Raw genomic sequence first — 26,651 nt, forward strand, 5'->3', positions numbered from 1 at the left:
CCTGCAGCCATCCTGCAAAGAAGGCATTACTTATCCCAAATTTTGTTCAAGCTCACAGGTGAGTGGTCCTTCTGCAAGGTGGGTAGTTTCACTCCCTTTTGGGGGGAATTAAAATAAAGTCCTAAGAAAGTCAAGATACTTGCTTTTCCGCTTGCTACTGAGCCCCTTTAACCTGAGTTCAGAGAGCAAACTAATTAGTTCGTCACTAAAGAGCATTACAAAAATAACAAAGTTAACCATCCTCCAGGTCTCAGGAGCATTCCCCACCCAGAAATACTCCTTTCCCACTCCCTGGCACCCTCAGGCCTCACCTTTTTGAGAGACTAGACATAGCCACTAGGATTTGTTTGTGGTTCTGGGAATTGAACCTGGGACATTTGAGCTCTGAGCTACATCCCAAGTTTTTTTGTTTGTTTTTTTGTTTGGTTGGTTTTTGTTTTTGTTTTTTTCGATACTGAGAATGGAACCCAGGGGGGGGGGGGCATTCTACCTCTGAGCGCCACCTCCAGCCCTATTTTTTATTCTTTATTTTGAAACAGGGTCTGAGTTCCAAAGGGCCTCATTGAGGCTGAGTAGTAGCTGAGGCTGTCCGCTGTCCGCGAACCACGTTCCTCCTGTCTCAGCCTCGCGTGTGCCAACACGCCCAGCTTTTTTTTTTTTTTTTTTTTTAGAAAAAGGGTCTTGGTAGATTGCTGAGAGTCACTACTTGCTGAAGCTGTCCTCGAACGCGCAATCCTCCGATCTCAGTCTCCCAAGTACTAGGATTAGAGGCGGGCGCCGCCACACCCAGATGCCACCAGGATTTGAAAGTCCTGATCAGACTCAGGTACCCTCTCCCACCCTCGAAGATTAAGACCAAAGAGATTAGGGCTAGGGCAAGGCACAAGCCCGACAGTGGCACAGACAGGGCCGTGAGAGTGAGGATGTCAGGGCGGCGCGCAGCAAAGCCCGAGCTAGATCCGACTAAAGGGCCTTGACTAGCCTGAGGCTGGCCGGGAGCGAGACCAGGGGAGGCCAGCCATCTCTGAGCGCAGTAAATGGAGAAGCTCGGAGGCCGGAAAGGCGCCCCTCCCGGCGCCAGAGGCTCGGCCCAGGGAGCACCCAAGGCCCCTCTCCGCTCACCAGTTCCCCGCTGCCGCCTAGCTGCCTGCGGCCACAACCCCAACACTAGAGAGGCTCCGAGGACCCGCGTCTTCCGAGAGGCTGTGGCGCAGTCCAGACCCAGGCCATCTTGAATCCTCTCTACACAGCAGGACCCCGACGGCGGAGCGTCTGAGTCCCGCTGGCCGAAGGCCACAGTGATAAAGCTTGCCCAGACCGCGGGCTCTCGCGAGATCTTGGTCCGGGCGCGCGGAGCCTGCTGGGAGTTGTAGTCCACAACCCCGAGGCCCCAAGCCTTTAGGCGGCAGCTACAAAATAAAAGCCAAAGTCAGAACATGGAATCTCTACCTCTGAAAGGAAAAGCCACCCTTCACCATCATTTCCTCAACTCCCGTGCCTGATCATGAGACTTTTTTTTTTTTTTTATTTTGAATCAGAGTCTAAATTGTAAATAGTCTCGCTAAATTGCTGAGGCTGGCCTCTAGCCTATAATCATCCTGTCTTATCCTCCCAACTACTGGGATTACAGGTGTGCACCGCTGTGCCCAAGTAGAACTGTGAACTGTGGGGTGGGGTGGGGGGGTACTGGGGGTGGAACACAGGACTTTTCTACCTCCAGGCTATACTCCCAGACCTATTTTATATTTTATTTGGAAACCCCTGTTTCCAAGTTGCTGAAAGCCTCAGTAAGTAGCTGAGGCTGGCTAGAACCTGTGCGATCAGCCTCCCAAGCACTGGGATTACAAGCCTGCACCACCATGCCTGGCTCAACTAGAACTTTTTAAATATTACACATTTTTCAACCTCTGTAGAAGCAAAGCTGACACTTTGCCATTCACCACCACAAGGAATTGGTACATATTACATCTCAGAGTCACAAGAGGAAAAAGCAGTATTTTGTCTCTTATACAAATCACATCAAAATTACTTCATTTACAACTGGGCATGGTGACACATGCCTGTAATCCCAATACTTGGCAGGCTTAGACAGGGGAATTGAGGGTTCAAAGCCAGCTTCAGCATTTTCGTGAGACTTTCATCAACCTAGACCCTGTTTCCAAATGAAAAATAAAATAGGGCTTGGAGTGTAACTACGAAGTAGAATACCTCTAGGTTCAATTCCCATTACCACAGGGGAGAGGAGAAGTAGGAGGAGGAGGAAGAAGAGGAGGAGGAGGAGGAAGAGGAGGAAGAGGAGGAGGAGGAGGAGGAGGAGGAGGAGGAGGAGGAGGAGGAGGAGCTGTGGCTGGGCATGGTGACAAATGCCTGTAATCCTAGTACTTGAGAGGCTGAGATGGGAGGATTGCAGGTTAGAAGTGAGCCTCATAGCCAGGTGTGGTGGTGCACACTTGTAATCCTAGCAGTTGGGAGGTGGAGACTGGAGGATCCAGTTCTCCGACAGCCTCAGCTATTTAGTGAGCAACTTAGTGAGACCCTGCTTCAAAATAAGAATAAAAAATAGGGCAGGGGGTGTAGCTTGGAGGTTGAATGCCCCCGGGTTCCATCACCAAACACACAAAAACAACAACAAAAAGTCAGCCTCAGACAGCCTCAGCAACTTAGGCCCTCCAAAATTTAGTGAGACCCTGTTTCAAAATAAAAAATAATAATAGGGCTGGGGGTATAGCTCAGAGGTAGAATGCCCCAGGGTTCAATCCCTAGTGCCACACATACAAAAAATAAATAAGTAGTGCTGGGGGTGTAGATCAGAGGCAGAATGCCCCTAGGTTCAATCTCTAATACCAGAAATACAGCATTGGCAATTGAACCTAGTGGCCTTCTACCTCCAACCTACACCCCCAGCCCTATTTAAACAGGAACTCCCTAGGTAATGAGCGTCTCACTACATTCTTTTTTTTTTTTTTTTTTTTTTTTTGCGGGTCTGGGTATGGAACCCAGGGGCATTCGACCTCCGAGCTACACCCCTGCCCTATTTTTTTATTCTTTATTTTGAAACCGGGTCTCACTGAGTTGCAGAGGGCCTCACTAAGTAGCTGAGGCTGCCAGCGAACCATGATCCTCTGGTCTCAGCCTCCCAAATGCTGGGATTACAAGCGTGCGCCACCACGCCCAGTGAGCGTCTCACTAAATTCTGAAGTTATCCTTGAACCTTAGACCTTTCTGTCTCAGGATCCCAAGTGTTGGGATTACAAGTACCTGCTACCACACCCTGCATGTCCTTATCTTAATGTTTACACAAAAAGATCACGTGAAGTATTCTAATTGGTTGTTTTTCTACTTTTTGTTTTGTTTGTTTTCTTCAACATTTTTTTTTTATCTATTAAGCCAACTTCTAGCCAGGTGTGGTGGTGCTCACCTGTAATCCCAGGATTTGGGAGACCCAGACCAGAGGGTCACAGTTTCAAGGTCAGCATCAGCGATTTAGAAAGGCCCTCAACAACTTAGGAAAACCCTGTTTCCAAATAAAAAATAAAATAGAAAGCCAAGTGTGGTGGAGCACGATTGTAATCCCAGCGTTCTGGAGGCTGAGTTGGGAGGATCGACGGACAGCCTCAACTACTTACTGAGGCTCTTTGCAACTCAGTGAGACCCTGTTTCAAAATAAAACATAAAAAAACAGGGCTAGGGGTGTCACTCAGAGAGCGAATGCCTCTGGGTTCCATCTCCAGTACCCCAAAATAAATAAACAAACAAACAAAGCTAGGCATGGGGGCTTGCACTTGTAATCCCAGCATTTGGGAGGCTGAGACAGGAGGATTGCAGTTCACAGACAGCCTCAGCTACTTAGTGAGGCCCCTGTTTCAAAATAAAGAATAAAAAATAGGGCTGGGGGTATAGCTCGGAGGTAGAATGCCCCTGTGTTCCACCCCCAGTACTACTAGTAGTAGTACTACTACTACTAATAATAATAATAATAACTAACAACAATAAATGAATAAATAAAGGGGAGCCAAGCTCAGCACGGTAGCACTATACCTGTAATCCCAGTACTTGGGAGGCTGAGACAGGAGGAACACAACCTGCTCCTCCTGGCTAGTTCAAGGCTAGCCTCAGCAATTTAGTGAGAGCCTGTTTAAAAATAAAAAATAAAGCTGGGCGTGGTGGCACGTGCCTATAATCCTAATACTTGGGAGGCTGAAACAGGAGGATCACAGACTCCAGGACAGCCTCAGCAATCAAGCGAGACCCTGTTTCAAAATAAAATTAAAATAGGGTTGAGGGTAAGCCGGGCTTGGTGGCGCACGCTTGTAATCCCCGCACTTAGGAAGCTGAGACAGGAGGATCCGCACGGGTTCAAAGCCAGCCTTAGTTACTTAGTGAGGCTCTCAGCAACCTAGTGAGACCCTGTCCCAAATAAAATATTAAAAAAAAGGTCTGGGAGTATAGCCCAGAGGTAGAAAGCCTCTAGGTCCACCCCAAGTACCACCAAAAAAAAAAAAAAAAAAAAAAAAAAATGGTTGAGGGTATAGGTCAAAGCTAGAATGTCCCTGGGTTCAGTCCCCACTACCACAAAAACAAAATTAAAAAAAAAAAAATGAAATTAGGGCTGGGGGTGTAGTGTAGCTTGGAAGTAGAGTGTCCATGGGTTCAATTCTCAGTATGAGGAAGAGAGAGGGAGAGAGAGAAGAAAAGAGAGAGATGTGTATGTGTACACGTGTCTGTGTGTGGCCGGGAGCCAAGTAGAAGGTGGAGTTAGGGCACCAGCTGGGGAAGAGGCAGGCCCTGCTGGGCAGTAAGAGGTGTGGCTATCTCCTCAGGGGTTACCTCCCAAACCTCCATGGTGTCCCTTCTGGAGAGCCAAGAGGCTGTACCCAGAGCCCCTTTCTCCTCGCGCCTTGGCCGTCTCTGGGGGGACCAAGGACAAGGTAGTCAGTCTAAGCATTCTGACTCCTGGCCTTGTCTGCTTCAACATGCCCAGCATCTTAAGACGGCAGAATCCCCTGGGCTCCCGAAAGAAGCCAAATGAGGGCGGGGGAGTCAGGACTGGGGTTCCTTGCTCTTTGCCACCCCACAGTGATGCGATCCCAAGCATCTCGCTTCATTTTCCAGTCTTGAGGGGTGCTCTGGAGTCGGACCGCTTGGATTTGAAGGCAGGTACCAGTGTACGACGGTGCGACCTCGGGCAGGTTACTTCCAACTCCGGGGTCTGTTTTCCCTTGCGCAAGGTATTGTAAGGTGTGAAAGCCACAAAACGCCGCGAGCTAAGCCCTGGGCGCCCGGCCAGCGCTCGGTAGGCGCTAGCAACCCCCCCCCCCCGCGCCCCCACCCCTCGCAGGAGGACGGCCGGGGCCGCGCCCCCAGCCCCGGGCGCCGCCGCGGCGGTGCATTGTGGGGCTTGTAGTGCGGGGCTGGAGTTGGGTGGGTGGGCGCGGCCGCGGCAGGCGCAGCGGGGCCATCTTCGGCGGGCGGGCGGGCTCTGCCGCAGCCTCCCGCGCCGGCCCGATGGCGCCGCGCCCGCTGGGCCCCCTGGTGCTGGCCGTGGGCGGCGCGGCCGCCGTGCTGGGCTCGGTGCTCTTCGTCCTCTGGAAAGCCTACTGCGGCCGCGGGCGCGAGCGGCGCTGGGGCCGCGGCGAGGCGCGCTGGGGCGCGGAGCCCGCGCGGCTCCCGCAGTGGGACGAGTGGGACGTGAGTGCGGGCCGGGGGCGCGGGGGCGCCCGCGGGTCGGGGGTGGGCACGCGGCCGGCAGCCCTGGGGTCCCCGCAACGCGGCCGGGAGCGAGCTCGAGGCCCGCAGCGCCGCCGCCGCCGCCGCCGGGAGGGCGCGGCCGGGCCAGGCCCGAGCCGCGGCGCCTGCGCAGTGCGCGGGGCGGCCCGGGGCATGCCGGGAGGAGCCGCCGCCCCCTCCCCACCCCCACCCCGCGCTCCGGCCCGGCTGCGCTGGGGACCAGGGTTAGGGTTTGTGGACGCTGTGATTCCACTCGGGTCAGGACTTGTGCGACCGCGCTCGTGCCACTCTTCCAGACCACACGTGCCCGTCCCCGGGGTGGGGGGGGTGGAGGCCGGGGATGGTGCTTTTGGTTCTCCCTCGGGAAGGGGCACCCGGGAGGTGGCCGGCCGCCGCCTGACCTTTGTCCCGCAGCCCGAGGACGAAGAGGAGGCGGTGGCGGCGGCGGCGGAGCCGGCGCTGGAGGAGCTGGAGCAGCGAGAGGTGCTGGTGCTGGGGCTGGATGGCTCTGGGAAGAGCACGTTCCTGCGCGTGCTGTCCGGGAAGCCACCGCTGGAAGGCCACATCCCCACCTGGGGCTTTAACTCTGTGCGGCTGCCCACCAAGGACTTCGAAGTGGACCTGCTAGAGAGTGAGCAGACACCTTCCCTCCAGCCCCTATTCCATCTCACTTCGTCGCTGCTGGACCCAGGCCTGGATCCTTTGGAGGGTGGGGGAGCCCAAAATACATATCTAAGCCGGACACTACCCTGTGTTAAATCCTTCCCACTCCTCCCAGGGCACAAGATACAGCTCAGGCTCCATATCCCGATATTTAGGGCACCTCAGTGATGAGGCATCTCCATTACTGAAACTCACCTGCCTGATACGGAGAAACTAACAGCTACAGGTTATAAGCCAAGCATTTGACAGGTATTACTCAATAAAATCCTCCCAACACTATGATGCATAATTACAGTGCAAGTATTAAGATACCAGAAAATCCTCTCAACAGTTCCATATAAGTAGAATCAGTTATTATCCTCATACACATGAAGAAATTGAGGCCAAACAAGTTAAATCATTTCTCCAAAGTCACCCAACTTTCCAGTGTTCTAATGGGAAATCTCTGTCACTAGGCCCTGGCTGTTCAGTGCCACACTTGTATTTTCTATTTTTAGCATGCTCTATTTCCTCAGCCAGGAGAGCCCTTCTTAAAGTGTTACTTTTTTCTTTTTGGTACTAGGGATGGAACCCAGAGTCATTCAACCTGCAAGCTATACCCCCAGCCCTATTTTTTATTCTTTATTTTGAAACAGGGTCTCACTGTTGCAAAGGGCCTCACTTAAGTAGCTGAGGTTGTCCAGGAGCATGATCCTCCTGTCTCAGCCTCCCAAATGCTAGGATTACCAGCATGTGCCACCATGCCTGGCCTTCAGTGTTTTTTGTGGGGGGGGGGGTATTGAGGGTTGAACCCAGAGCTACAACCTTAGCCTGCCCCCCCACAATATTGTTTTGAAATAGGGTCTTGCTAGGTTACTCAGAGTCTCACTACCTTGTTGAAGCTGGTCTATCCTGTCTTAGCCTCCCAAGTACTGGGATTATAGGCAACTTTATTTTAAACATGAAGCCTTCTCAGACTCATGGCAGGTTAAGGACTCTTCTTCTGGGCTCCCCTTCTGTTGCAATATTTGCCACATGCCAGCCTGTGTCCCTGACTAGGCTGTGGGCACCTGGAGCACAAATTGGTCTTTTCCATCTTTGGCCCCAATGATTGGGTCTCCAGTAGATATCTGGCAGAACGTGTCTGGTGAGTGATCAAAGAGGGTCTTGAAGAGCCTCTGTCCTCAGTCCTAGGCTTTGGAGGATTTGGAAAGATGGCAGAGAGAGTATTGAGAGCCCAGCAATACTTAGCCTCCTGCGTCTGGCTTTGGTCTCACTGGGGAGGGACAAGCAGACTTCCTCCAGCCCATAAAGATCCAGTGGGTTTAATTAAGTGCTAGTTAGTGGAATCAGACTTTTTTTTTTTTTTTTTTTTTTTTTTTTTTTTTTTGGTGGTACTGGGGGTGGAACCCAGGGGCTTTCTACCTCCAGGCTATACTCCCAGACCTATTTTTTAGACTTTATTTGGAAACAGAGTCTCACTAAGGTGCTGAGGCTGGCTTCGAACCTGCGTGATCCTCCTGTCTCAGCCTCCCAAGCGCAAGGATTACAAGCGTGCGCCACCATGCCCGGCTGGAGTCAGACTTTGAGGGCCTGTTAGCCTAAGTGTTTTTAGTTGCCCTGATCTCATGTGCTTGCCTGCTGGCCTGGCCTGACCATATCATTTCTCCCTGATTGTTGAAAACACTGATATTCTGGTCCTTACACCAAGTTTTCTCCAGCTCCTTCTCATATGCCAAGGACACAGGTCAAGTGGGGGCTCTGCACTTGAGGCCTTATCTATTGCTAAGTCCCTTCTTACCCATCCCTGAGGATGTTACTTGAGGGTCTTACAGGTAACAGTCCAAGCCCAGTGGGGTCACTCAGCCTGGACTGAAACCCAGATCTCCCAATCAAGGTCTGAGGCTTATTTCTCCCAAAATAGTCCCTTCAGTGGTCCCTGACAGTGTCTATCCTAGGTACCAACAGAGAATGGGCCCTTTGGGGATAATGGGTGACTGAATGAGTGGATTCAACACTTTGATGACTCCTCTCTTCCCATACCTCCCGTTCTGTCAGCTCTATTCTCAGATAGACTATATTTGTCCACCTTTGATCTCTGTTGCTGCTGTCATTTCTCTTATCAGTCTTACAACAACCTCCTCACTGGTCTTCCTGTTTCCATTTCTGTGCCCGGTGTCAGCCAGAGGTGTCTTTCAGGAACAAGGCAGATCCCATCACTCTTGTTTAAATCCCTCAAGGGGCTCATTGTAACCTGAGCAGGCCTGGCCACCCATCCCTCACTAACCTCACCTGTGCTGCTGTCCTGTTTCCCTAGATGGTGCCTCGGCCACAACTGACTTTATTTCTCAAGCATATCGAGCTTCTTCCCTCAGCCCATGATGGTTTTTCTGCTCTTCCTATGGCTAGCTCCTTCTCATCATACCAGGCTCAGTTCACAGTTCCATACCACCCAATCCAAGGCCAGCCTCTGCTTCCAGCCTCCTCCCCGAGTTTTGTTTTGATTCCTTTCTGGGATGTTTATGTTATTACTTGGTTATGGAGAGAACCCCGTGAAAGCTGGGCTCCTGCATACTTTGTTCCCTTCTGTATCCTTAGCGCCCAGATCAGTGCTTAGCACCTAGTAAGTACTCATTAAATACTTAATGAGGGCCGGCATTGTGCTGAAGCTTTGGGGGATCTAGAGCTAGGCGCCTCAGACTTCCAGAGCTTAAGGATCCACACGTGTCAAGCCCAGTACAGTGGCACATGCCTGTAATCCCAGTACTTGGGAGGCTGAGACAAGAGGATTGCAGATTCAAAGACAGGCTCAGACACTCAGTGAGACTTTCAGGAGTCTAGCAAGACCCTATTTTAAAACAAAAAATAAAAAGGGCTGGGGGTGTAGATAAGAGGTAAAATGTCCCTGGGTTCAATCCCTAGTAAAACACACACACATACACACACACACACACACACACACACACACACATTCCAGTAGTGTCAGAAACATTGAGATGACCAATGGGGACTGAACAAAGAGGCAGAGAGGATTAGGAAGGCAACCCAGGGTGGGTACACTGTGTAGGCAACCATGTGATGGTAGGATTAAGTATGACATTCCAAAGGAAGAGAATGGAATGACAAGACTGAATTGGAGAAACAGAATGGAGAATGGTTGGGCCCAGGCAGGGCTAAGGTCCTGACTTTTCTAGGGATGGAGACTCCTGGCTTCTCTTCACAGCCATCACTGAGCTGGCAGGGAGCTAGGAACTGATGACAAGCAGGGAGTCTAGGAGAGAGAGCTAAAGGGTAACATTTACAGAGCACCCATATACGTCTTAGAAGGGTATGTTGTATATGGTGCCTTTAACTTAACCTGTTCAGTTAAGTTCAGTGAAGAAGGAACTGATTCTCAAAAGTAGCTCCTTGCCCTGAGGACTTGGCCGACCCCGCTGGAGCCAGACCTGGGTCTGTGGGGCTCTGCACACTGTGGTCCCTTCTTTGCCTCCAGCCTGTAGAGCCTTGGGAAGCTGGAAGTAGGGCAAGGTTGGGCGGGGGTATTCAGGCCCCAGAGGGCCTCTGAGCTGCCTGGGTCTCTCCTCAGTTGGTGGCAGCCAGAACCTACGTTTCTACTGGAAGGAGTTTGTGAATGAGGTGGATGTGCTGGTGTTCATGGTGGACTCCGCTGATCGGCTGCGGCTGCCCTGGGCCCGGCAGGAGCTGCACAAGCTGCTGGACAAAGACCCTGATCTGCCTGTCGTCGTGGTGGCCAACAAGCAGGTGAGGGCTGTGCAGGCTGGCTGAAGCCAGTGGACTGTGCTCATAAATGCCAGGGAAGGGCAGGGGGTCGTGTAGAGAGCACGCCTGGAGAGCTTGGCTGAGATACTGTCCCCCTACTACTACTAGTACCTATGCTTCCCCCCCTCACCCCGTCTCTGCCTCCCTGGAGACATGAGAAATAATTACTAAGTACCTACTATATGTTGAGTGGTTTCTTATTGGGCTTTTTGTTTAAACCTACAAGGTGTGAAGTATCATTCCGTGTGTGTGTGTGCGTGCACGCGCGCGTGCACACGTGTGTGCATACGCATATGCGTGCGCACTGGAGATTGAGTCCAGGAGCATTCTGTCTTCAGGATACATCCCAGTTTTTTGTTTGTTTTTTTTTTCTTTTCTAATTTCTCACTAAGTTGCTGAGGTTGGCCTCAAACCTGAGATCCTTGTGTTTGAGCCTCCCAAGTGCTGAGATTACAGGGCCGGGGCCACCATGCCCATCTTATGGTTCCCATTTTACAGTTATGGAAACTGAAGCTCAGAGATGTTTATAATCTCCCCAGGGTTGTACACAGAGTAGTGGAATTGGTATGTCTGATCCAAAACCTGCACCTTTTCCACTCTGTTGTGCTTCTGGCTCTAGGCCAAAGAGCTAAAGTGACAAGAAGTAAACAGGGGCCGGGCATGGTGGTGCACACTTGTAATCCCAGCATTTGTGAGGCAGAGACGGGAGGATCGTAGTTCGCGGAAAGCCTCAACTACTACTTAGTGAGGCCCTTTGCAACTCAGACTGTGTTTCAAAATAAAGAGAAAAAACATAGGACTGGGGTTGTAGCTCAGAGGTAGAATGCCCCTGGGTTCCATCCCCAGTACCGCCAAAAATAAAAAATAAAAATAAACGGGGTACATAATAATAGCATTGATTGCATGCTTGCAGGGGTTCAGGCAGAGTAGTTTAGCACCTGACAATTATGACCCCACCTCAGTACTACAAGACCTCATGATAGGTCCTGCTCTCCTTCCTAAAGGCCTGAAGTTACAACTTTGGCAAGTCAAGACTTGAACCCAGATCTTCCTCAAAGTTCCTCCTCTTAACTACTACTTGATACTTCTCCTGGGTGCTAGGGGGCTGCCTTGGATCCGGCACCTTAGGGCATCACAGACCTTGGTGCTGTCCTCAAAACCAGGAGAGACTGCTGCAGTCCAGAGACCTCCCATACCCCTGTGACCTATACCTGTGTGTATTTCTAAGAGTGGTGGGCATGGGACATGCTTCCAACCTAGCTTGGAGAGAAGCTGCATGTGTTTGACCTTATATTCCCCTTTGCCTATCAGGAGACACTTGACAGTTACTGATTAATAGATTGGCCAGTAATGGGGTTTGTGGCTCAGCGACACAGCACTAGCCTAGTATACACAAGGCTCTGGTTTCCATCTCCAACACCACAACAACAAAATGTTGAACATATGTCATGCTCTACCTCAGACAATCTCTATCTGTCCTGTTGAACCAAGTGTAGTGGCGCACCCTATAATACCAGTATATGGGAGGCTGAGACAGGAGAATTGTAGGTTCAAGGCCAACCTAGGCAACTTAGCAACACCCTCAGCAAGTTAGGTAGAACCTATTTCAAAATAAAATAGGGTTGGGGGTGGGGTATAGCTTGCAAGTAGAGAATGCCTCTGAGTTCAATCCCCGGTAGCACCAAAAGAAAAAAAAAAAGGAGGCTTGGGGTATAGCTCAGTGGTAGAATGCCCCCTCCAATAAAAAGAACTATCTTGGTTTGGACAACAAATGATGTCATTATTTGTTTATTTTACAGTACTGGGCATTTTGCAAAATCCAGGGCATTTTACCTCTGTGCTACTTATTTTGCGGTACTGGGGATATAATCCAGGGTCATTCTACCTCCGAGCTACACCCTGAGCCGTTTTTGTTTTTTTGTTTTTTGGTGTTTTTTTTTTTGGTGGTACTGGGGTTCCTGGAAGCCCTTCTACCTCCGGGCTACACTCCCAGACCTACTTTTACATTTTTGTTTGGAAACAGGGTCTCCTAAGCCAGCGTGCGCGGCTGGCTTCGAACCTGCGCGATCCTCCTGTCTCAGCCTCCCAAGCGCGGGGATTACAAGCGTGCGCCACCACGCCCGGCGAGCCCTATTTTTTTTATTATTTATTTATTTATTTAGTGGTATTGGGTACTGGGGATGGAACCCAGGGGCCTTCTACCTCTGGGCTACATTCTCAGACCTATTTTATATTTTATTTGGAAACAGGGTCTCTTAAGCCAGCTGTGGCTGGCTTCGAACCTGCAGGATCCTGTCTCAGCCTCCCAAGCGCGGGGATTACAAGTGTGCGCCACCATGCCCAGCCTATTTTTTAGTTTGAAGCAGGGTCTCACTAAGTTTGTGAAGCCCTCACTAAGTAGTTGAGGCTGGCTGCAGACCTGCGACTGTCTCAGCTTCCCAAATGCTGGGATTATAAGTATGTGCCACAATGCCCAGCTTCTTTATTTTAGAAAAAAGGTCTCACTAGGTTGCAGAGGGCCTCACTAAGTGGCTGGGCCTGGCTGTGAACCTGCAATCTTCCTGTCACAGCCTCCCAAGTACTGAGATTATCAGCGTGCACTACCACGGCCGGCTTCATCATCCTATTTATAAACTTTTTATTTTTTTGGTTGTATTAGGGATTGAACCCAGAGCCATTTTACCTCCGAACTACATCTTCAACTCTTTTTTTTTTTTTTTTTTTTTTTTTTTTTTTTTTTGAAAAAGGGTCTCACTAAGGTACAGAGGGCCTTGCTAAATTGCTAAGGCTGGCTAAGAGCCTACAATCCTCCTGTCTCAGCCTACTAAGTATTGGGATTACAGGTGTGAGCTTGGCTATAAACTAATTTTTTGGTGGTACCAGTGATTGAACCCAGGGGCATTCTACCTCCGAGTTATACCACCAGACCAGTTTTTTATTCTTTCTTTCTTCCTTCCTCCCTCCCCCCCTCCTTCCTTCCTTCCTTCCTTTTCTTCTTTAATTTTTTGGTAATTGGGGCGGAACCCAGGGGCTTTTCTACCTCAAGGCTATACTTCCAGACCTATTTTATATTGTATTTGGAAACAGGGTCTCACTACGTTGCTGAGAGCCTCATTAAGTAGCTGAGGCTGGCTTTGAACCTGTGTTCCTCCTGTCTCAGCCTCCCAAGCACTGGGATTACAATCGTGCGCCACCACGCCCGGCTTATTCTTTATTTTGAAACAGGGTCTCACTGAGTTGCAAAGGGCCTAAGTATGCTCTAAGGATTTGAACAGCCATTCTCCTATGTCAGCCTCCTAAATGCTGGGATTACAAGCATGCACCACCAAGCCTGCCTCTATTTTTTTTATTTTTTTGAAACGAGGTGTCACCAAGTTGCAGGGGTCCTTTCTAAATTGCTGAGGCAGGCAGCAAACCTTCAATCCTCCTGTCTTAGCCTCCCAAGTACTAGTATTTCAGACATGCACCACCTCATTTGGCTTTTATAACACTTTGAACCTACAGGGACAACATCTAAAGTCCTAGCATTTTATGTATTGCTCCAAAAGAATTATTTTAGTTTTGGTCCAGGACTGAAATTAAAATATATCATCACTAGCTAAGCTATAGAGTGGGTTATTTCTTCCAGCTAGTTTCCAGGAGTGTTGTCTGGAAGTGACCCTCGTGTATGAACTCCACAACTGAATTTAGGAACTGAGCAAGGATATTTGTAAGGGTCAGAATCTTGGTCATCAGTTCAACCTGAATTTGGAACCTAGCTCTGCCACTTAGACCACTGTTACTTGGGCTAAAAGACTTCAATCCCTGAACCAGTTTTCTCCTCCACTAAGTGTGTGCATTGAGAATTAAATAAAAACTCGATACACAAATACCTTTCATGGTGCTTGACATAGGAAGGGGAAGGGTCTGGGGGTATTTTGCCTCTGAGCTACACCACCAGCCCAATTTTTTTATTCTTTATTTTGAAACAGTGTCTCACTAAGTTGTGGAGAACCTCACTAAGTAGATGAGGGGTTCTGTTTCTTAACACAGTTGCTGTGATCCAGGCACAGTGAAGAGAGGTTGGTACAGAGAGGGCACCAAGTTTCTTCTAAGGGGTCACAGAAGTGGCTCCTGAAAACTTGGGCCCTGGTGTTCCCTGTGTAGCAGACAGCTAGGGTGGTAGTGTGTTTGGAAGTACTGTCGGCTGTGTTCCAGCTGTTTTCTGTGTTCATCCCAGGATCTGAACGAGGCCATGAGTATGGTGGAACTGCAGCAGGAGCTGGGTCTGCAAGCCGTCGACAGCCAGCGGGAGGTGTTCCTTTTGGCAGCCAGTGTTGCCCCTGCAGGGCCTGGCTTTGGAAATCCTGGCACTGTGCACATCTGGAAACTGCTCTTGGAGCTTCTCTCCTAGGCTGGAGCCACTTGCCTACTCCTCAGCTCTGGGGAACCACAACTTCCCTGCGTCCTGCTCTATCACAGCCTAGCCTGGAGCAGAAGCCTTGTGGCAGTACCCCTCTCCTTCCCTCCTTGCCCTCTCAAGAGCAGAAGCCTCCTGGTGGGCTGGCCATAAAGCTGAAGCAGGGAGGGGGGTGAGTCAGAGTGGGAGGGTAGTTCTGGGAGGGTAGTCCCTTCTCTTACCTGCACAGTGACACGCTTAGTGGGCTTGGTCCTCCCTCCCCTCCTGCAGGTCCCAGGGATTGAAGAACAGTGTAGGTGTCACCGGTACTCCTGGAGCCTCCAGGTCTCCCAATGTGGACTTCTCTCCTGGTGACCTCTTGCCCTTCTCATGTGGGCAGGCTCTGGGTGGTACACAGCGAGCCCTTCTTCCCAGTCCTGCATTACCCTTCAGCCCCTGTTCTGCCTACCTGGCTTGTGGCCTTGTGCACTCTCTGCCTCTGGCCTCAGAGCCATCATTTTAAAGGGAAGTGGTATCTGTGGAGATATAAAGTGCTAGGATGGACCTGGACACTCCAGCAACGAGCTCGCTAAACACCTCCCTGCTTTTAAGGCTCAGCCTGCTGCCTCCCTCGTCTACAGCATAAGTGCGCTTCACCCACCAAACAGAGGGGAAAGGCTGGGTTTTCCCATCACCTGGAGACAAGCTGCTGATCTTGTTCTAACTGTGCCAGTGCCCATGTTTACATAAGTCTGGGGAAGGAAGGAGCTCAAGTCCCTGGGGACAAGACTGTCAACTGGAGCTGAAGGATGGCCTCAGAACTGCATTTTATTTATTTATTTATGTGTTTATCAAAGGAACAGGCCAGTTCTAGGTTCTGTTTCTAGGTGCTGTAATCAAAACCCCAGTGATTGTCATAGAAAATTTGGAACTTTGAGGAAAATAGCTGGAATTATGAGTGATATTGAGATAACCTGTAGATGTCAACAGAAGCAAAGCTGTAGCGCCCTGTGCCTCTGCCAGGCCCCCTCACCTTTGAGATCGTATTTGATACTATACGACACATTGATTTACATGAACTGAAACTCCACCACTTGACCCAGTATGTTAAAGGGACATAAATTCCTTTGGAGTAGGAAACAAATGATACCAGGAGAAGAAATTTCTATCATGTAAATTCAGATAAAAGTGAAAAAACTTTTTTTCATCATGTGACCAAAGGACAAAATGAGTTCAGCTACTGTGGTGGCCGTGGGCATGTAACTCAGCCTTCCTAGACTACTTACTCCCCAACAGATGCAAAGCTGGACTGAATTTCTGGGGTTCTTGCCAGTACACCTTCCATGATTCTGTGTGCAGCAATCAGTTTAAGAACTGTCCCTGTGTTGACACTTCTTGTTGGGCAAAAGGATTCTCTTGATTGTCAGAGGCCAATGAATAATTTAACAGCCACGTATGTATTTTTTAGGCACTATCCTATTCAGTTTACTTTCTAATTGAGACTAGATTGTGTGCCTTTTTTCATTTCACATCTACCAGCATGCTTCAGTACCATTTTATGGCCAGTGCAAGAGATACCTGGAGCAGTGGGTGGGAGGCTCTGAAGTCTAAAAGTCAATGTGATCCGTGGGAGGGGGCCCACTGGACTCCTGTGGAATCACTGTCCTTGAGATGCCAGCTCACTTCCTACAGTAAGAAGTGACTTTTCTGCTCTTATATTAAATATTCCGTGAGTGGCTTGGGTTTCGAGTAGCCTTTGAAACTTGGCTGGGATCTTCATCTTGTCGTTGGAAGGTGAGAGACCTTGCATCTTTGTAAACTACACCTCGCTCTCCAGTGCTTGGAGGTTACCTTGGGAACCAGCATTGATGGCGAAGAGGGATCTGCCTTTGTCCAGTGAATATCATGTAGTCCAATTTTTAAAATCCCCAATAGGGGGGGAATGAATTTGAAGAATAAAGAATTCTACTATGTCTATTTGAGCTGGCTGCTTTTATCAAGCCTACTATTAAAACCTCGAGTGCCAGTGGCACACTGGATACCCAAGTGTTACCACCACCCATCCTGGTACAGAATATAGCATTCTAGGCCCTAGGGCACCTTGACCTTTTTTTAGTGCACTTACATAGGCTGCTGGCACACCTGCCAGGAAGAAGGCCTGTCAGTCAGTTCTCTGCTTTGGTTTCTGCCACTAGACTGAGCATCTTGGGAACGGGTGTTAGAACCACACCTACCTGCTGGTCTTGTGGCACCCTGACATAGCTGTGTTTTTTTTTGTTTTGTTTTTGTTTTTGTTTTTTTTTTTTGTGTGTGGTACTGGGAATGGAACCCAGGCACATTCAACCTCTGAACTACACCCTCAGCTCTATTTTTTATTTATTTTGAAACAGGATCTCACTGAGTTGCAAAGGGCCTCAATATGTAGTAGCTGAGGCTGTCTACAAATTGCGATCCTCCTGTCTCAGCCCCCCAAATGCTGGGATTACAAGCATGTGCCATCACGCCCCACTTAGGTGCTGCTTTTTAAAAAATTTCTTAAGACAGTCTTATGTTCCACAGGGGGACCTCAAACTTGTGATTCTCCTGCCTCAGCCTCCTGATGAGCTGGTATTAAAGGAGTATGCTACTGTGCCAGGCACTCAGCTGCTCCTGAACAGCTTTCTGGACTCAGGAGCTGTACTTCCTGCTCTTGGGAACTAGTCCTGTTACTTAGAGCTGCTTTTCTCAAAAATGGGGTCTCCCACCTAATCTTCACACTGTCCCAACCCAACAGTCACCAGCCCAGCTGAGCTTAGGAACACCAAATTAAATGTCTGGGCAGCTCTCATGCTCTGACAGCCAGAGGGAAGGCTCAGAATCTGAGGGCTCCAGACCAGTGTCTACTTTTCAAACAGAAGCGAAGCAAGCCTCCACTGAGACTGGCCTCAAACCTATGATCCTTTCTTTGCCACCCAAGTACTGGGATTACAGGCCTGTGTCAACACACCCAGCTGTCCTTGTTTTTTGCAGTGCTGGGGATTGAACCCAAGGCCTTGCACCTGGCTTTATACCCAAATCAGGACATTTGCACTTTATTTAAATGAAACCATGGCCTCTGGTTTTCCATTCTCTGACCTGTGGCCATAGCTTTGAGCAGAGGCCATCCTTGCCCAGTTTGGATATCTGGATGATCAAGGCAAGAGGGCTTTTAAGGCTAACTGGATCATCACCCAGGCTATTCCAATTAGCTATATCTGCCCAAGCGTGGTGGTGGGTGTCACATGTCTATAATTCCAACTATTCAGAAGGCTGAGGTTTATACCCAAGTTCAAGGTCAAATAGGTTAACTTATTGAGTCTCAAAACTAAGGGATGGGAATCTAGCTCAGTGTTATAGCAACCCTGGGTTCAATCCTTAAAAAATAAAAGGCTACCTCTGGTTAACCCTTGGTGACAGAACTACACTTTAAGCCGATGCTGATGCAGCTGTGTTTGGCTGTGTGAACTGGGAAGATCACTGCTGTCAACCTGAATGAAACAAATTCCAAAAAGTGTTTCCACTTGCCTTCAGAAAACATTTTTGTTGTTCTGCTAGTTTAAAATTGCCAGGGTTTCAAACCAGCTGCTAGTTTGTTTTTGGTGTCTACCCTCATTCAGCTAGCCTGGACTTCAGACCTGATGTATTCTGAGCAGACTGCCCTTGTCTCAGGCAGCCTCAGAGAAGATAATTTTGAGCACAGTCCTCTCTAGTAGCTATGAAATGGGGACTAATCTCCAACTTTTTCTCATCTGATGCCTCTGGAAGATGGGCCCATCAAGCAAGGGACAAGATGATTCCAGTCAAGGATCTGTCAGTAATGGGGCCTTCCTGTCTTGGTCTGTGCCTAAAACTCAGAAGCACAGGGCTACCAAGGGCAAATTGCATAAACTGGAGGGTTAGCAGATGTCTGAGGTATACAATAAAAACCAAAACTCAGCTGGGCACAGTGGTATATGCCTGTAATTCCAGTAATTGGAGGCTGAGACAGAAGATTGCAGGTTTGAGGCCAGCCTCAGCAATTTAGAGAGACCCTATTTAAAAAATAAGCTGGGAATTGTAGGTTTGCAGCAAGCCTCAACAATTTAGTGAAGTACTATGCAACTTAGTGAGACCGTTTCAAAATAAAAATTAAAAATGGGGATGTGGGCCAGGCATGGTGGCGCACGCTTGTAATCCCCGCGCTTGGGAGGCAGAGACAGGAGGATCGCGCAGGTTAGGAGACCCTGTTTCCAAATAAAAATGTAAAAATAGGTCTGGGAGTGTATCCCAGAGGTAGAAGGGCTTCCAGGAACCCCAGTACCACCAAAAAAAAAAAAAAAAAAAAAAAGAATAAAAATGGGGCTGTGGTTGTAGCTCAGCAGTAGAATGCCCTTGGGTTCAAGTCCCAGTACCACACACAAAAAAGGAGGGGGAGCGGAGTGTGTTGGTACATGCTACTAATCCCAGTACTTCGGAGGCTGAGGCATGAGGATCACAGGTCGTAGGACAGCCTTAGTAACTTAGTGAGGCCCTTTGTAACTTAGACTCCATTTCAAAATAAAAAATAAAATCAGGCTAGGAGTATAGCTCAGAAGTAGAATATCCCTGGGTTCAATCTCTAATACCAAAGGAAAAGAAAAGAAAAAGCCCCCTACACCCTGCCTGTGATCCTGTTGCGAACTAGGCATCAGCTCCTTATGCCAGTGAGTCCAGCCCGCGAGGCCCTGAACGGTGACCACGTTACGTAGAGCCAGTGCATGGCACACAGCAGAGCGGGGCACAGCAGCCTGCCGCAGTCCCAGAAAGCAGGCTTGGGCGCCCAGGGGCAACACAGACAATCCAAAGCAGCAGATGGGAAATGACTTGGAGAGCAGACCGGGAGCTGGCTCCTTACCCCAGGCAGGGATGTCATCGCTGGCCTCAGGAGTGGACTAACCCTAACAAGAGACAAAAGCCTCCTCTAAGCAGCCAGGGCACAAGAAACCAAGGTAGAAAACAACCGAGGTGAGACTGTACCTACAACAGCATGTGGTGCATGCTGTCGGGCTGAACAGCCTCCACTGTGGTAGGGTTGGTTATAGTAGAAGCCTCAGGATTTACTGGGAATGGTAAACACAAAATTATCAGAGAAGTAAAACATCTGGCTTTATTATATACAGAATATATTCAAATATAGCACATACTCCAAAAACAGCCAGTTCTGGCTTTCCTGTGAGCCCCTGAAATATAAATTGGGGCATCCAAGAGACAGTTGCTTTCCCAGAGGGAACATGTAGGTATAACTTGATCCCTGTTTCAAAATAAAAATTAAAAATGGGGATGTGGGCTGGGCGTGGTGGCGCACGCTTGTAATCCCCGCGCTTGGGAGGCAGAGACAGGAGGATCGCCTTTCCTTGCCTTAAATCCTGGCTTCGGCTTCCATGAGCAGGCTTCCATGAGCAGGCCACAACTTGGGGCGGGTATAAAACAGTCATTCAACCTCCATCTTATTCTTCTGCAAAGAACTGAGGAATGCTTGCCACTCCACTGGGTAAAAACGTTTATAGACGTTGATCTTATTCCGAATCTGTTTTGGGGTATCTTGATAGTAATTCTTCTCATCCCGGGCCATGGCCTGAGAAGACAGAAGGACCACTTGAGGAGGACAGACAGAAAAAGGTTCAAATCCTAGCTCTGCTTCAATTAAGCAAGCCACTTCCTATCCTTGAGGTCAGATTCCTCACCTCAAAGGCGGTGGTGTGAGTAGCCCTTCTGCACTGAGGGGCTAGGGAAATGGGTGCAAATACAGTAGGGACCAGGCCGACCCAAGAGCCCAGTGGGTCAGGCAGGAACTACAGCCCCCCAAGGAGCTCATACCCCATCCACAGCCCGCCAGTCCCACCTAAGAACAAAAAAAATACTTTTGGGACTTCTATTTGAAGCCTCCAGTAATTAAAATGGTAACTAGCCAGGTATGGTGGTGCACACATGCAATCCCAGTACCTGAGAGGATGAGACAAGAGGTTAACAGGTTGAAAGCCAGCCTCAGCAACTTAGCCAGACCCTGTTTCAAAATTTTAAAAGGGCTGAGGGTGTAGCTCGAAGGTAGAATGCTTCTGAGTTCAATCTCCGGTACCAAACATTTTTTAAAAAATAACTAAGGGCGCAGCCAGGCATGGTGGTGCACGCTTGTAATCCCAATACTTGGGAGGCTGAGAACAGGAGGATCACACAGGTTCGAAGCCAGCCTCAGCTACTTCGTGAGGTTCTCAGTAACTAAGTGAGACCCTATTTCCAAATAAAATATGAGCATAGCCCAGAGGTAGAAAGCCCCTGGGTTCCACCCCCAGTACAACAAAAAATAAAAATAAAAAAATAAGGACCGGGCATGGTGGCACATGCTTGTAATTCCAGCATTTGGGAGGCTGAGACAGGAGAATCCAGGTTCAAGACCAGCCTCAGCTACTACTTATGCCCTTTGCAACTCAGTTGACCCTGTTTCAAAAATAAAGAATAAAAAATAGAGCTGGGAGTGTAGCTCAGAGGTAGAATACCCCTGGGTTCCATTCCTAGTACCGCAAAAAAAAAAAAAAAAAAAAAAAAAAAAAAAAAAAACTAAGCCTGGTGTGACAGCACATGTCTAATCCCAGTACTTGTGAGGCTGAGACAGAATAATTGTAGGTTCAAGGACAGCCTCAGCAGCTTAGTGGCTTAGTGAGACCCCTTTTCAAAATTAACAAAATGGGGCTGAGGATGTAGCCAGAGGTAGAAAACTGCTGGGTTCAATCCCCAATACCAGAAAAGAAAAAAAGTAATTAGTTCAAGTTCTTTAGAAATACCACGCAAACAAAACATATCTGTGAGTGGTTGTGAACCACAGGCTGCTCTCTCTCTGCTACTGGCATTTTGCTCCCATTATAGCCCTGTTACTGGATCCAGTTTCTAGAAGCTCCATCCTTTCTTTCTACTCAGTTTCAGGACAGCACTAGGCAAGCAGAACATTGTGCAGGTGTCCAGCGCAGCGTGGCTTCTCAACCAGCCCAAGCAGTGTGTCCTGCCAGCCCGGAGCCACTCACCTTATAGTCCTCCCCATGGTTCTCCACCATGTAGCGGACATAGTCAATGAGGTCTCGAGACAGGGTATTTCCTTTCTTTTCTGGGAGGCTGGCTTCTGCCTCCAGTTCTAGGGAGAAGCCGAGAGATTAAATGAGCCTTTGTCTTCTGTGCCATTTGAACTGTTTAAACATTCACCCAAAACCAGACCACAAGAACGGCTATACCAACCCACTTCCAGATTCACTGCCAGAACCTTCTTCAGCCCCCAGGATCCCAGACTCAGTCCCCTGCGGCCGAGTCACACTATCAGTATGACAATCATGTCTCTCCAGGCTTCAGATGCTGTTTGTGGTGATGGGGACTGAACCCAAGTCACTCTACCACTGAACTACATTCCCAACCCTACTTTACATTTTATTATGAAACAAGGTCCCACTAAGCGACCACAATGCCTCTTGTCTCAGCCTGTCAAGTACAGGGATTACAGGTGTGTACCGGCACACCCTACTCATCCAAATCCTTTTACCTTCAGAGCTGTTCACAATCCCCACTGGTGCTGAGGTTTTGATTCAGTGGTACAGGAGGTGCTCAGCATGTGCCAAGCAAGGTTCAATCCCTCACACACACCAGGAAAATTCTGGTGAAGAGGAAGAATGGCTGGCTGAAGAATTCCAGAATGGTCCTGCTTTCCTGCAGGGTTTACTCCTGTTTTTATATATATGTTTGTATGTACTTATGTATTTTTTTTTGTGTTACTCTACCTCCAAGCTATACCCCCAGCGCTTTTTATTTTGAGACAAGATCTCACTAAGTTGCTCAGTCTCGCAATGTTGCTGAGGCTATCCTTGAACCTGCAGTCCTCCTGTCTGCAGCCTCCCAAATACTAGTATTACAGGTATGCACCACCACACCCAGCTTCCATAGCCTTAATATACAAGAAATTGACTTGTCATTAGAAAGGTTAAATAAGGTGGTAGAATCTAGAAATCAGTACAGCCAAAGGACAGCCTCAGGAAGTAGTGAGACTCCCAACAACCTAGTGATACCCTGTTTCAAAATAAAAAATAAAGACAAGGTGTGGTGGTGCACACTTGTAATCCCAGCATTTGGGAGGCTGAGACAGGAGGATCAAGGTTCACGGACAGCCCCAGTTACTTAGTGAGGCCCTTTGCAACTCAGTGAGACCCTGTTTCCAAATAAAGAATAAAAAATAGGGCTGGGGGTGTAGCTCAGAGGTATAATGCCCCTGGGTTCCATCCCCAGTACCACAAAAATAAAGTAATTAAGTTAAAAAAAAAAATGTCTGGGGACACACCTCAGAGGTAGAATACCCCTGGGTTCAGCATCCCCCCAAAATAAATGAGTACATTCATAAATTCATGAGAAGTCAAACACATGCTTGAGACTTTGTTTCTTTCCTATTCTCTCAGGCACCTAGTTAAATCCTCCCTGAACTTTTTCTTTTCTTTTTTTTTTTTTTTTGCAGTACTACAGATTGAACCCAGGGGCATTCTACTTCAGAGATACACCCCCAGCTCTATTTCATTTTCTATTTGGAAACAGAGTCTCACTAAGTTGTGGAGGGCCTCACTAAGTAACTGAGGATGGTCGCAAACCTGTGCTCCTCCTGTCTCAGCCTCCCAAATGCTGAGATTACAAGCAGGCAACATCACGCCCAGCTCTCCCTAAACATTTCTGACCTCAATTCACAAACCTAAGTTTAGTCAGAACTAGACTGAAAATGTCTAAGCCAGGACACAGCTCGCTTCTCCTCTCTGAACCTTAGTCTCTCCAGCTTTAAAATGAGGGCATCCCAGGGGCCTTCCATCCTCTGATGATGAACCAGGGGAATGTGGCCAGCACCCACCGTTTAGTACATAGGGCTTCCGTACAAGCTCCTTGGGCCTCTCCTCAACGTCCACCTCCATAGCCTTTACCTGCAGAGAACAAAGCCTGTTAGACCCACAGACAAGGGAAGACCTTTGATCAGGGAGAGTTTGATCAAGAAAGGATCCTGTCCATCCCAAAATACAATTATATTATACATAAAAGTCTTTACCCAGCCGGGCGTGGTGGTGCACGCTTATAATCCCAGCATTCAGGAGGTTGAGACAGGAGGATCACAGTTTGTGGACAGCCTCAGCTACTTAGTGAGGCCCTCTGCAACTTAGTGAGATCCTGTTTCAAAATAAAGAATAAAAAAATAGGGCAGGCGGTATAGCTCCGAGGTCGAATGCCCCTGGGTTCCATCTCCAGACCCGTCAAAAAAAAAGAACCAAATGACCTGACAACTAAAATCCACAAAAGAAAAGCAAACAGTTCCTCTTTCCACGCCTATCTATAAAATATCCCATGCCTTCCTCACTCGGTTGTGCAATAACTGAGCTCAAGCAATGCATACGAAAGTGCTGTATGATTTACAATTAGGGAAAGATGTCAGATATCTTCACTACGGGAAGGGCCTACCTGACACTACTCAGCTATAGTATTAACATTTGTTCAAGAAACAGTAGTGACACTTCCCTCTGGTATAGAGAGGGAGAAATTTGAAAAAAAAGAGAGATTTGCCTAAAAAGTAATTGGGTTAATTCATTCAGCAAGCTCATTCTTTAGGTTAATTATCAAGTACCTAAGCACATCCTAAGCACCCTGAGGATTTAGTAAAGAACAAAACATAAGATTAGTCACTAAGAAGATTATGTTATGGGGAAGAAGCACAGACAATAAACATATAAGCAAATAAATACATATAAAATATGCCAACATATATTTACAAGTGCTGTAAATTAAAGTATGTCAGAAACACTAGGTGAAGAGAGGTGTTATTTTTGGAAGCTCGAAGGAGTGGTCCAAAAAAGAATTATATTGGAAAAACTAATCCCTGGGAAGCCTCAGTCCAAGGATGACTGGGGGAAAGGTGTAGGAAACAATAAGTAAAGATAGAAGGGAGTGTGAGTGAGACTGTAAAGGGACTACTGAACACTGGCAGGGCAGGCTGACCTGGTTGACTAGGGGAGGTGGCAAATTCCAGAAGTGTAAGAGGCAGCATCAAGTTCTCAAACCCGGGAAGTAAGAGGGGCGGGAACAAGGAGGAACGGAGGCAAGGGACAGGGAGTTGTCAGTACCTTTCTCTTACGGAGGGGAACCGCCTTGTTGGGGTCCATTGCCAACCCCATCTCCGCCAGGTTCTGCCGCACCGACTTGGCGTGGTCCCAGGCATGTCGGATGTGGGAGCTACAGGTAAAGAAGGAGAGATCGCGGGTCTGTCATCTCACTGGCGGTCCTCGCAGACGCCCCCGCCTCCCGAATCCCAGCCCCCTCACCACTCGATCCGCGGGGCAGCCTTCCGACGAGCATTCCGGTTCAGACGCTTTCGGTTAACGTTATAACCAAACTTCTGCCTCCGAGTCTTGCCCTTAGCCTTGGGCATCGCGATCACCACGGAAACAGCAGCTCACCCCAGCACCGCTCACGCTCGGAACCTCGTGCTCACAGACCCCTTCCGGCGGATGCGCGCAGGGATTTGCTGGCTTTGGGGAAATGTAGTCTCGTTCGTAGTACTTTCTTGGCAATTACTACAACTCCCAGAAAGCAACGGGCCCAGACGCCTGCGTACTACGCTCAGCGGCGCTCTTTCCCCGCCCCTCGTGGCCTCATCGGGAGGCGGAGCTCAACGTCCCGAGTTTCTCCTCCGGTAGCCTCAGATATGGCAACTCCCGGCCCTGTGACTCCGGAGGCACCTTTTAAGCCATCGCAGCCCCCAGTCATTGAGGGCTTCAGCCCCAGTGTTTACAGCAACCCAGAAGGCTTCAAGGAAAAGTTCATTCGCAAGACCCGTGAGAACCCAATGGTACCCGTAGGTAAGTGGGTGCTGTAGGAACTGTAGACGTAGAGAACATTGATGTGCAGGGGAGTGAAATAGGGGAGGACCGGGGCCTCGGAAGGAGAGCGGACCGGAAATGCAGCGGGTGGGCGGGGCGAGGGGCGGACCCACGGGATTGAGAATGGTGCGGGTTGAGGCCGCTGGGCCGGGGCTGGCTCTGGAGCGAGGTGGACGCCACCTTGGCCAACCCCACCTCCTGCTGCTGCTACCCTGAGGTCTTGGCCCTGGACCAGGGGGACCTAAATCCCGAAGCGACCAGCGAGGCCCGACCTGCTGAGCCCTACTCTTTTGTCCACTCCGCAGGCTGCCTGGGGACCGCGGCCGCCCTCACCTACGGCCTCTACTGTTTCCACCGGGGCCAAAGCCAGCGCTCCCAGCTCATGATGCGCACCCGGATCGCCGCCCAGGGCTTCACGGTTGCAGCCATCTTGTTGGGCCTAGCTGCGTCCGCTATGAAGTCTCGATCCTGAGCTTAGGACCAGGCTGTAAAAACTCAGTGGAGACCATTCCAAAATCCAGGAGCAATCACCAGCCCTGCCAAAAGACTTAATTCTTCCTTTCCGCAGACTGGTCCCTGTGTCATTTAGAGAGGAAGTGGCCGGTTACGTGCAAGCGATAGGTTCTTATCAGAAATCCCAGATTCGGTTCATTTTCAGTTTGGCATACTTCTATTTGTGCCGCACGTATTGCACTCCCCACTTAATAAATTGTGATACACTTGTAGATTGGTGGATTCGTTCTCAGTCTCATCCCTGTGGTCAGGAACATGGTTTTTGGTCATTGGTTTTAGGAGGAAACATCCTGTAGGCTGGAGTGTGTCCCTTAGATAAATGTAGTCTAGTGATTCTCAGACGTTCTTGGTAAATGTCACCTGGGGCACTTGCTAAAAATAGAGTCAGCCCAGAGCAGTGGTATACACCTGTAATCCCAGTAGATGAGAGAATGAGACAGGACGATTGCAGATTGGAGACCAGCCTCAGTAATTTAGTGAGACTCTTAGTAACTCAGTTTCAAATAAAAAGGGCTGGGAGCCGCTTGTAATCCTAGCATTTGGGAGGTTGATGAGACAGGAGGATCACGGTTCTCGGACAGCGTCAGCTACTTAAAACTTTGCAACTTAATGAGACCCTGTTTCAAAATAAAGAATAAACAATAGGTCTGGGGGTGTAGCTCGGAGGTAGAATGCCCCTGTGTTTTATCCCCAGTACT

At 49.0% G+C, this 26,651-nt stretch overlaps 3 protein-coding genes across 3 annotated transcripts; 2 read left to right on the top strand and 1 right to left on the bottom strand.

The window, feature by feature from the left end:
- Positions 1-5,505: 5,505 nt before the first annotated feature.
- On the top strand, positions 5,506-14,542 carry ARL10 (ARF like GTPase 10; the record flags this gene model as incomplete). The annotated part of the gene is made up of 4 exons (XM_080715150.1): positions 5,506-5,688; positions 6,142-6,358; positions 9,956-10,131; positions 14,369-14,542. 4 exons carry the CDS (start codon positions 5,506-5,508, stop codon positions 14,540-14,542), a joined length of 750 nt encoding a protein of 249 aa, XP_080571276.1.
- Positions 14,543-19,994: 5,452 nt separating this feature from the next.
- NOP16 (NOP16 nucleolar protein) lies at positions 19,995-24,989 on the bottom strand (the record flags this gene model as incomplete). The annotated part of the gene is made up of 5 exons (XM_080719740.1): positions 19,995-20,138; positions 21,580-21,686; positions 23,427-23,496; positions 24,685-24,793; positions 24,883-24,989. The coding sequence occupies 5 exons, from the start codon at positions 24,987-24,989 to the stop codon at positions 19,995-19,997; spliced, it is 537 nt and encodes a 178-aa protein (XP_080575866.1).
- Positions 24,990-25,250: 261 nt separating this feature from the next.
- Positions 25,251-25,912, top strand: HIGD2A (HIG1 hypoxia inducible domain family member 2A; the record flags this gene model as incomplete). The annotated part of the gene is made up of 2 exons (XM_080706114.1): positions 25,251-25,419; positions 25,746-25,912. Exons 1-2 carry the CDS (start codon positions 25,266-25,268, stop codon positions 25,910-25,912), a joined length of 321 nt encoding a protein of 106 aa, XP_080562240.1. The 5' UTR covers positions 25,251-25,265.
- Positions 25,913-26,651: the final 739 nt, after the last annotated feature.

Source organism: Muscardinus avellanarius (genome assembly GCF_963383645.1).
Source record: "Muscardinus avellanarius genome assembly, chromosome: 1".
Lineage (NCBI taxonomy): Eukaryota > Metazoa > Chordata > Mammalia > Rodentia > Gliridae > Muscardinus > Muscardinus avellanarius.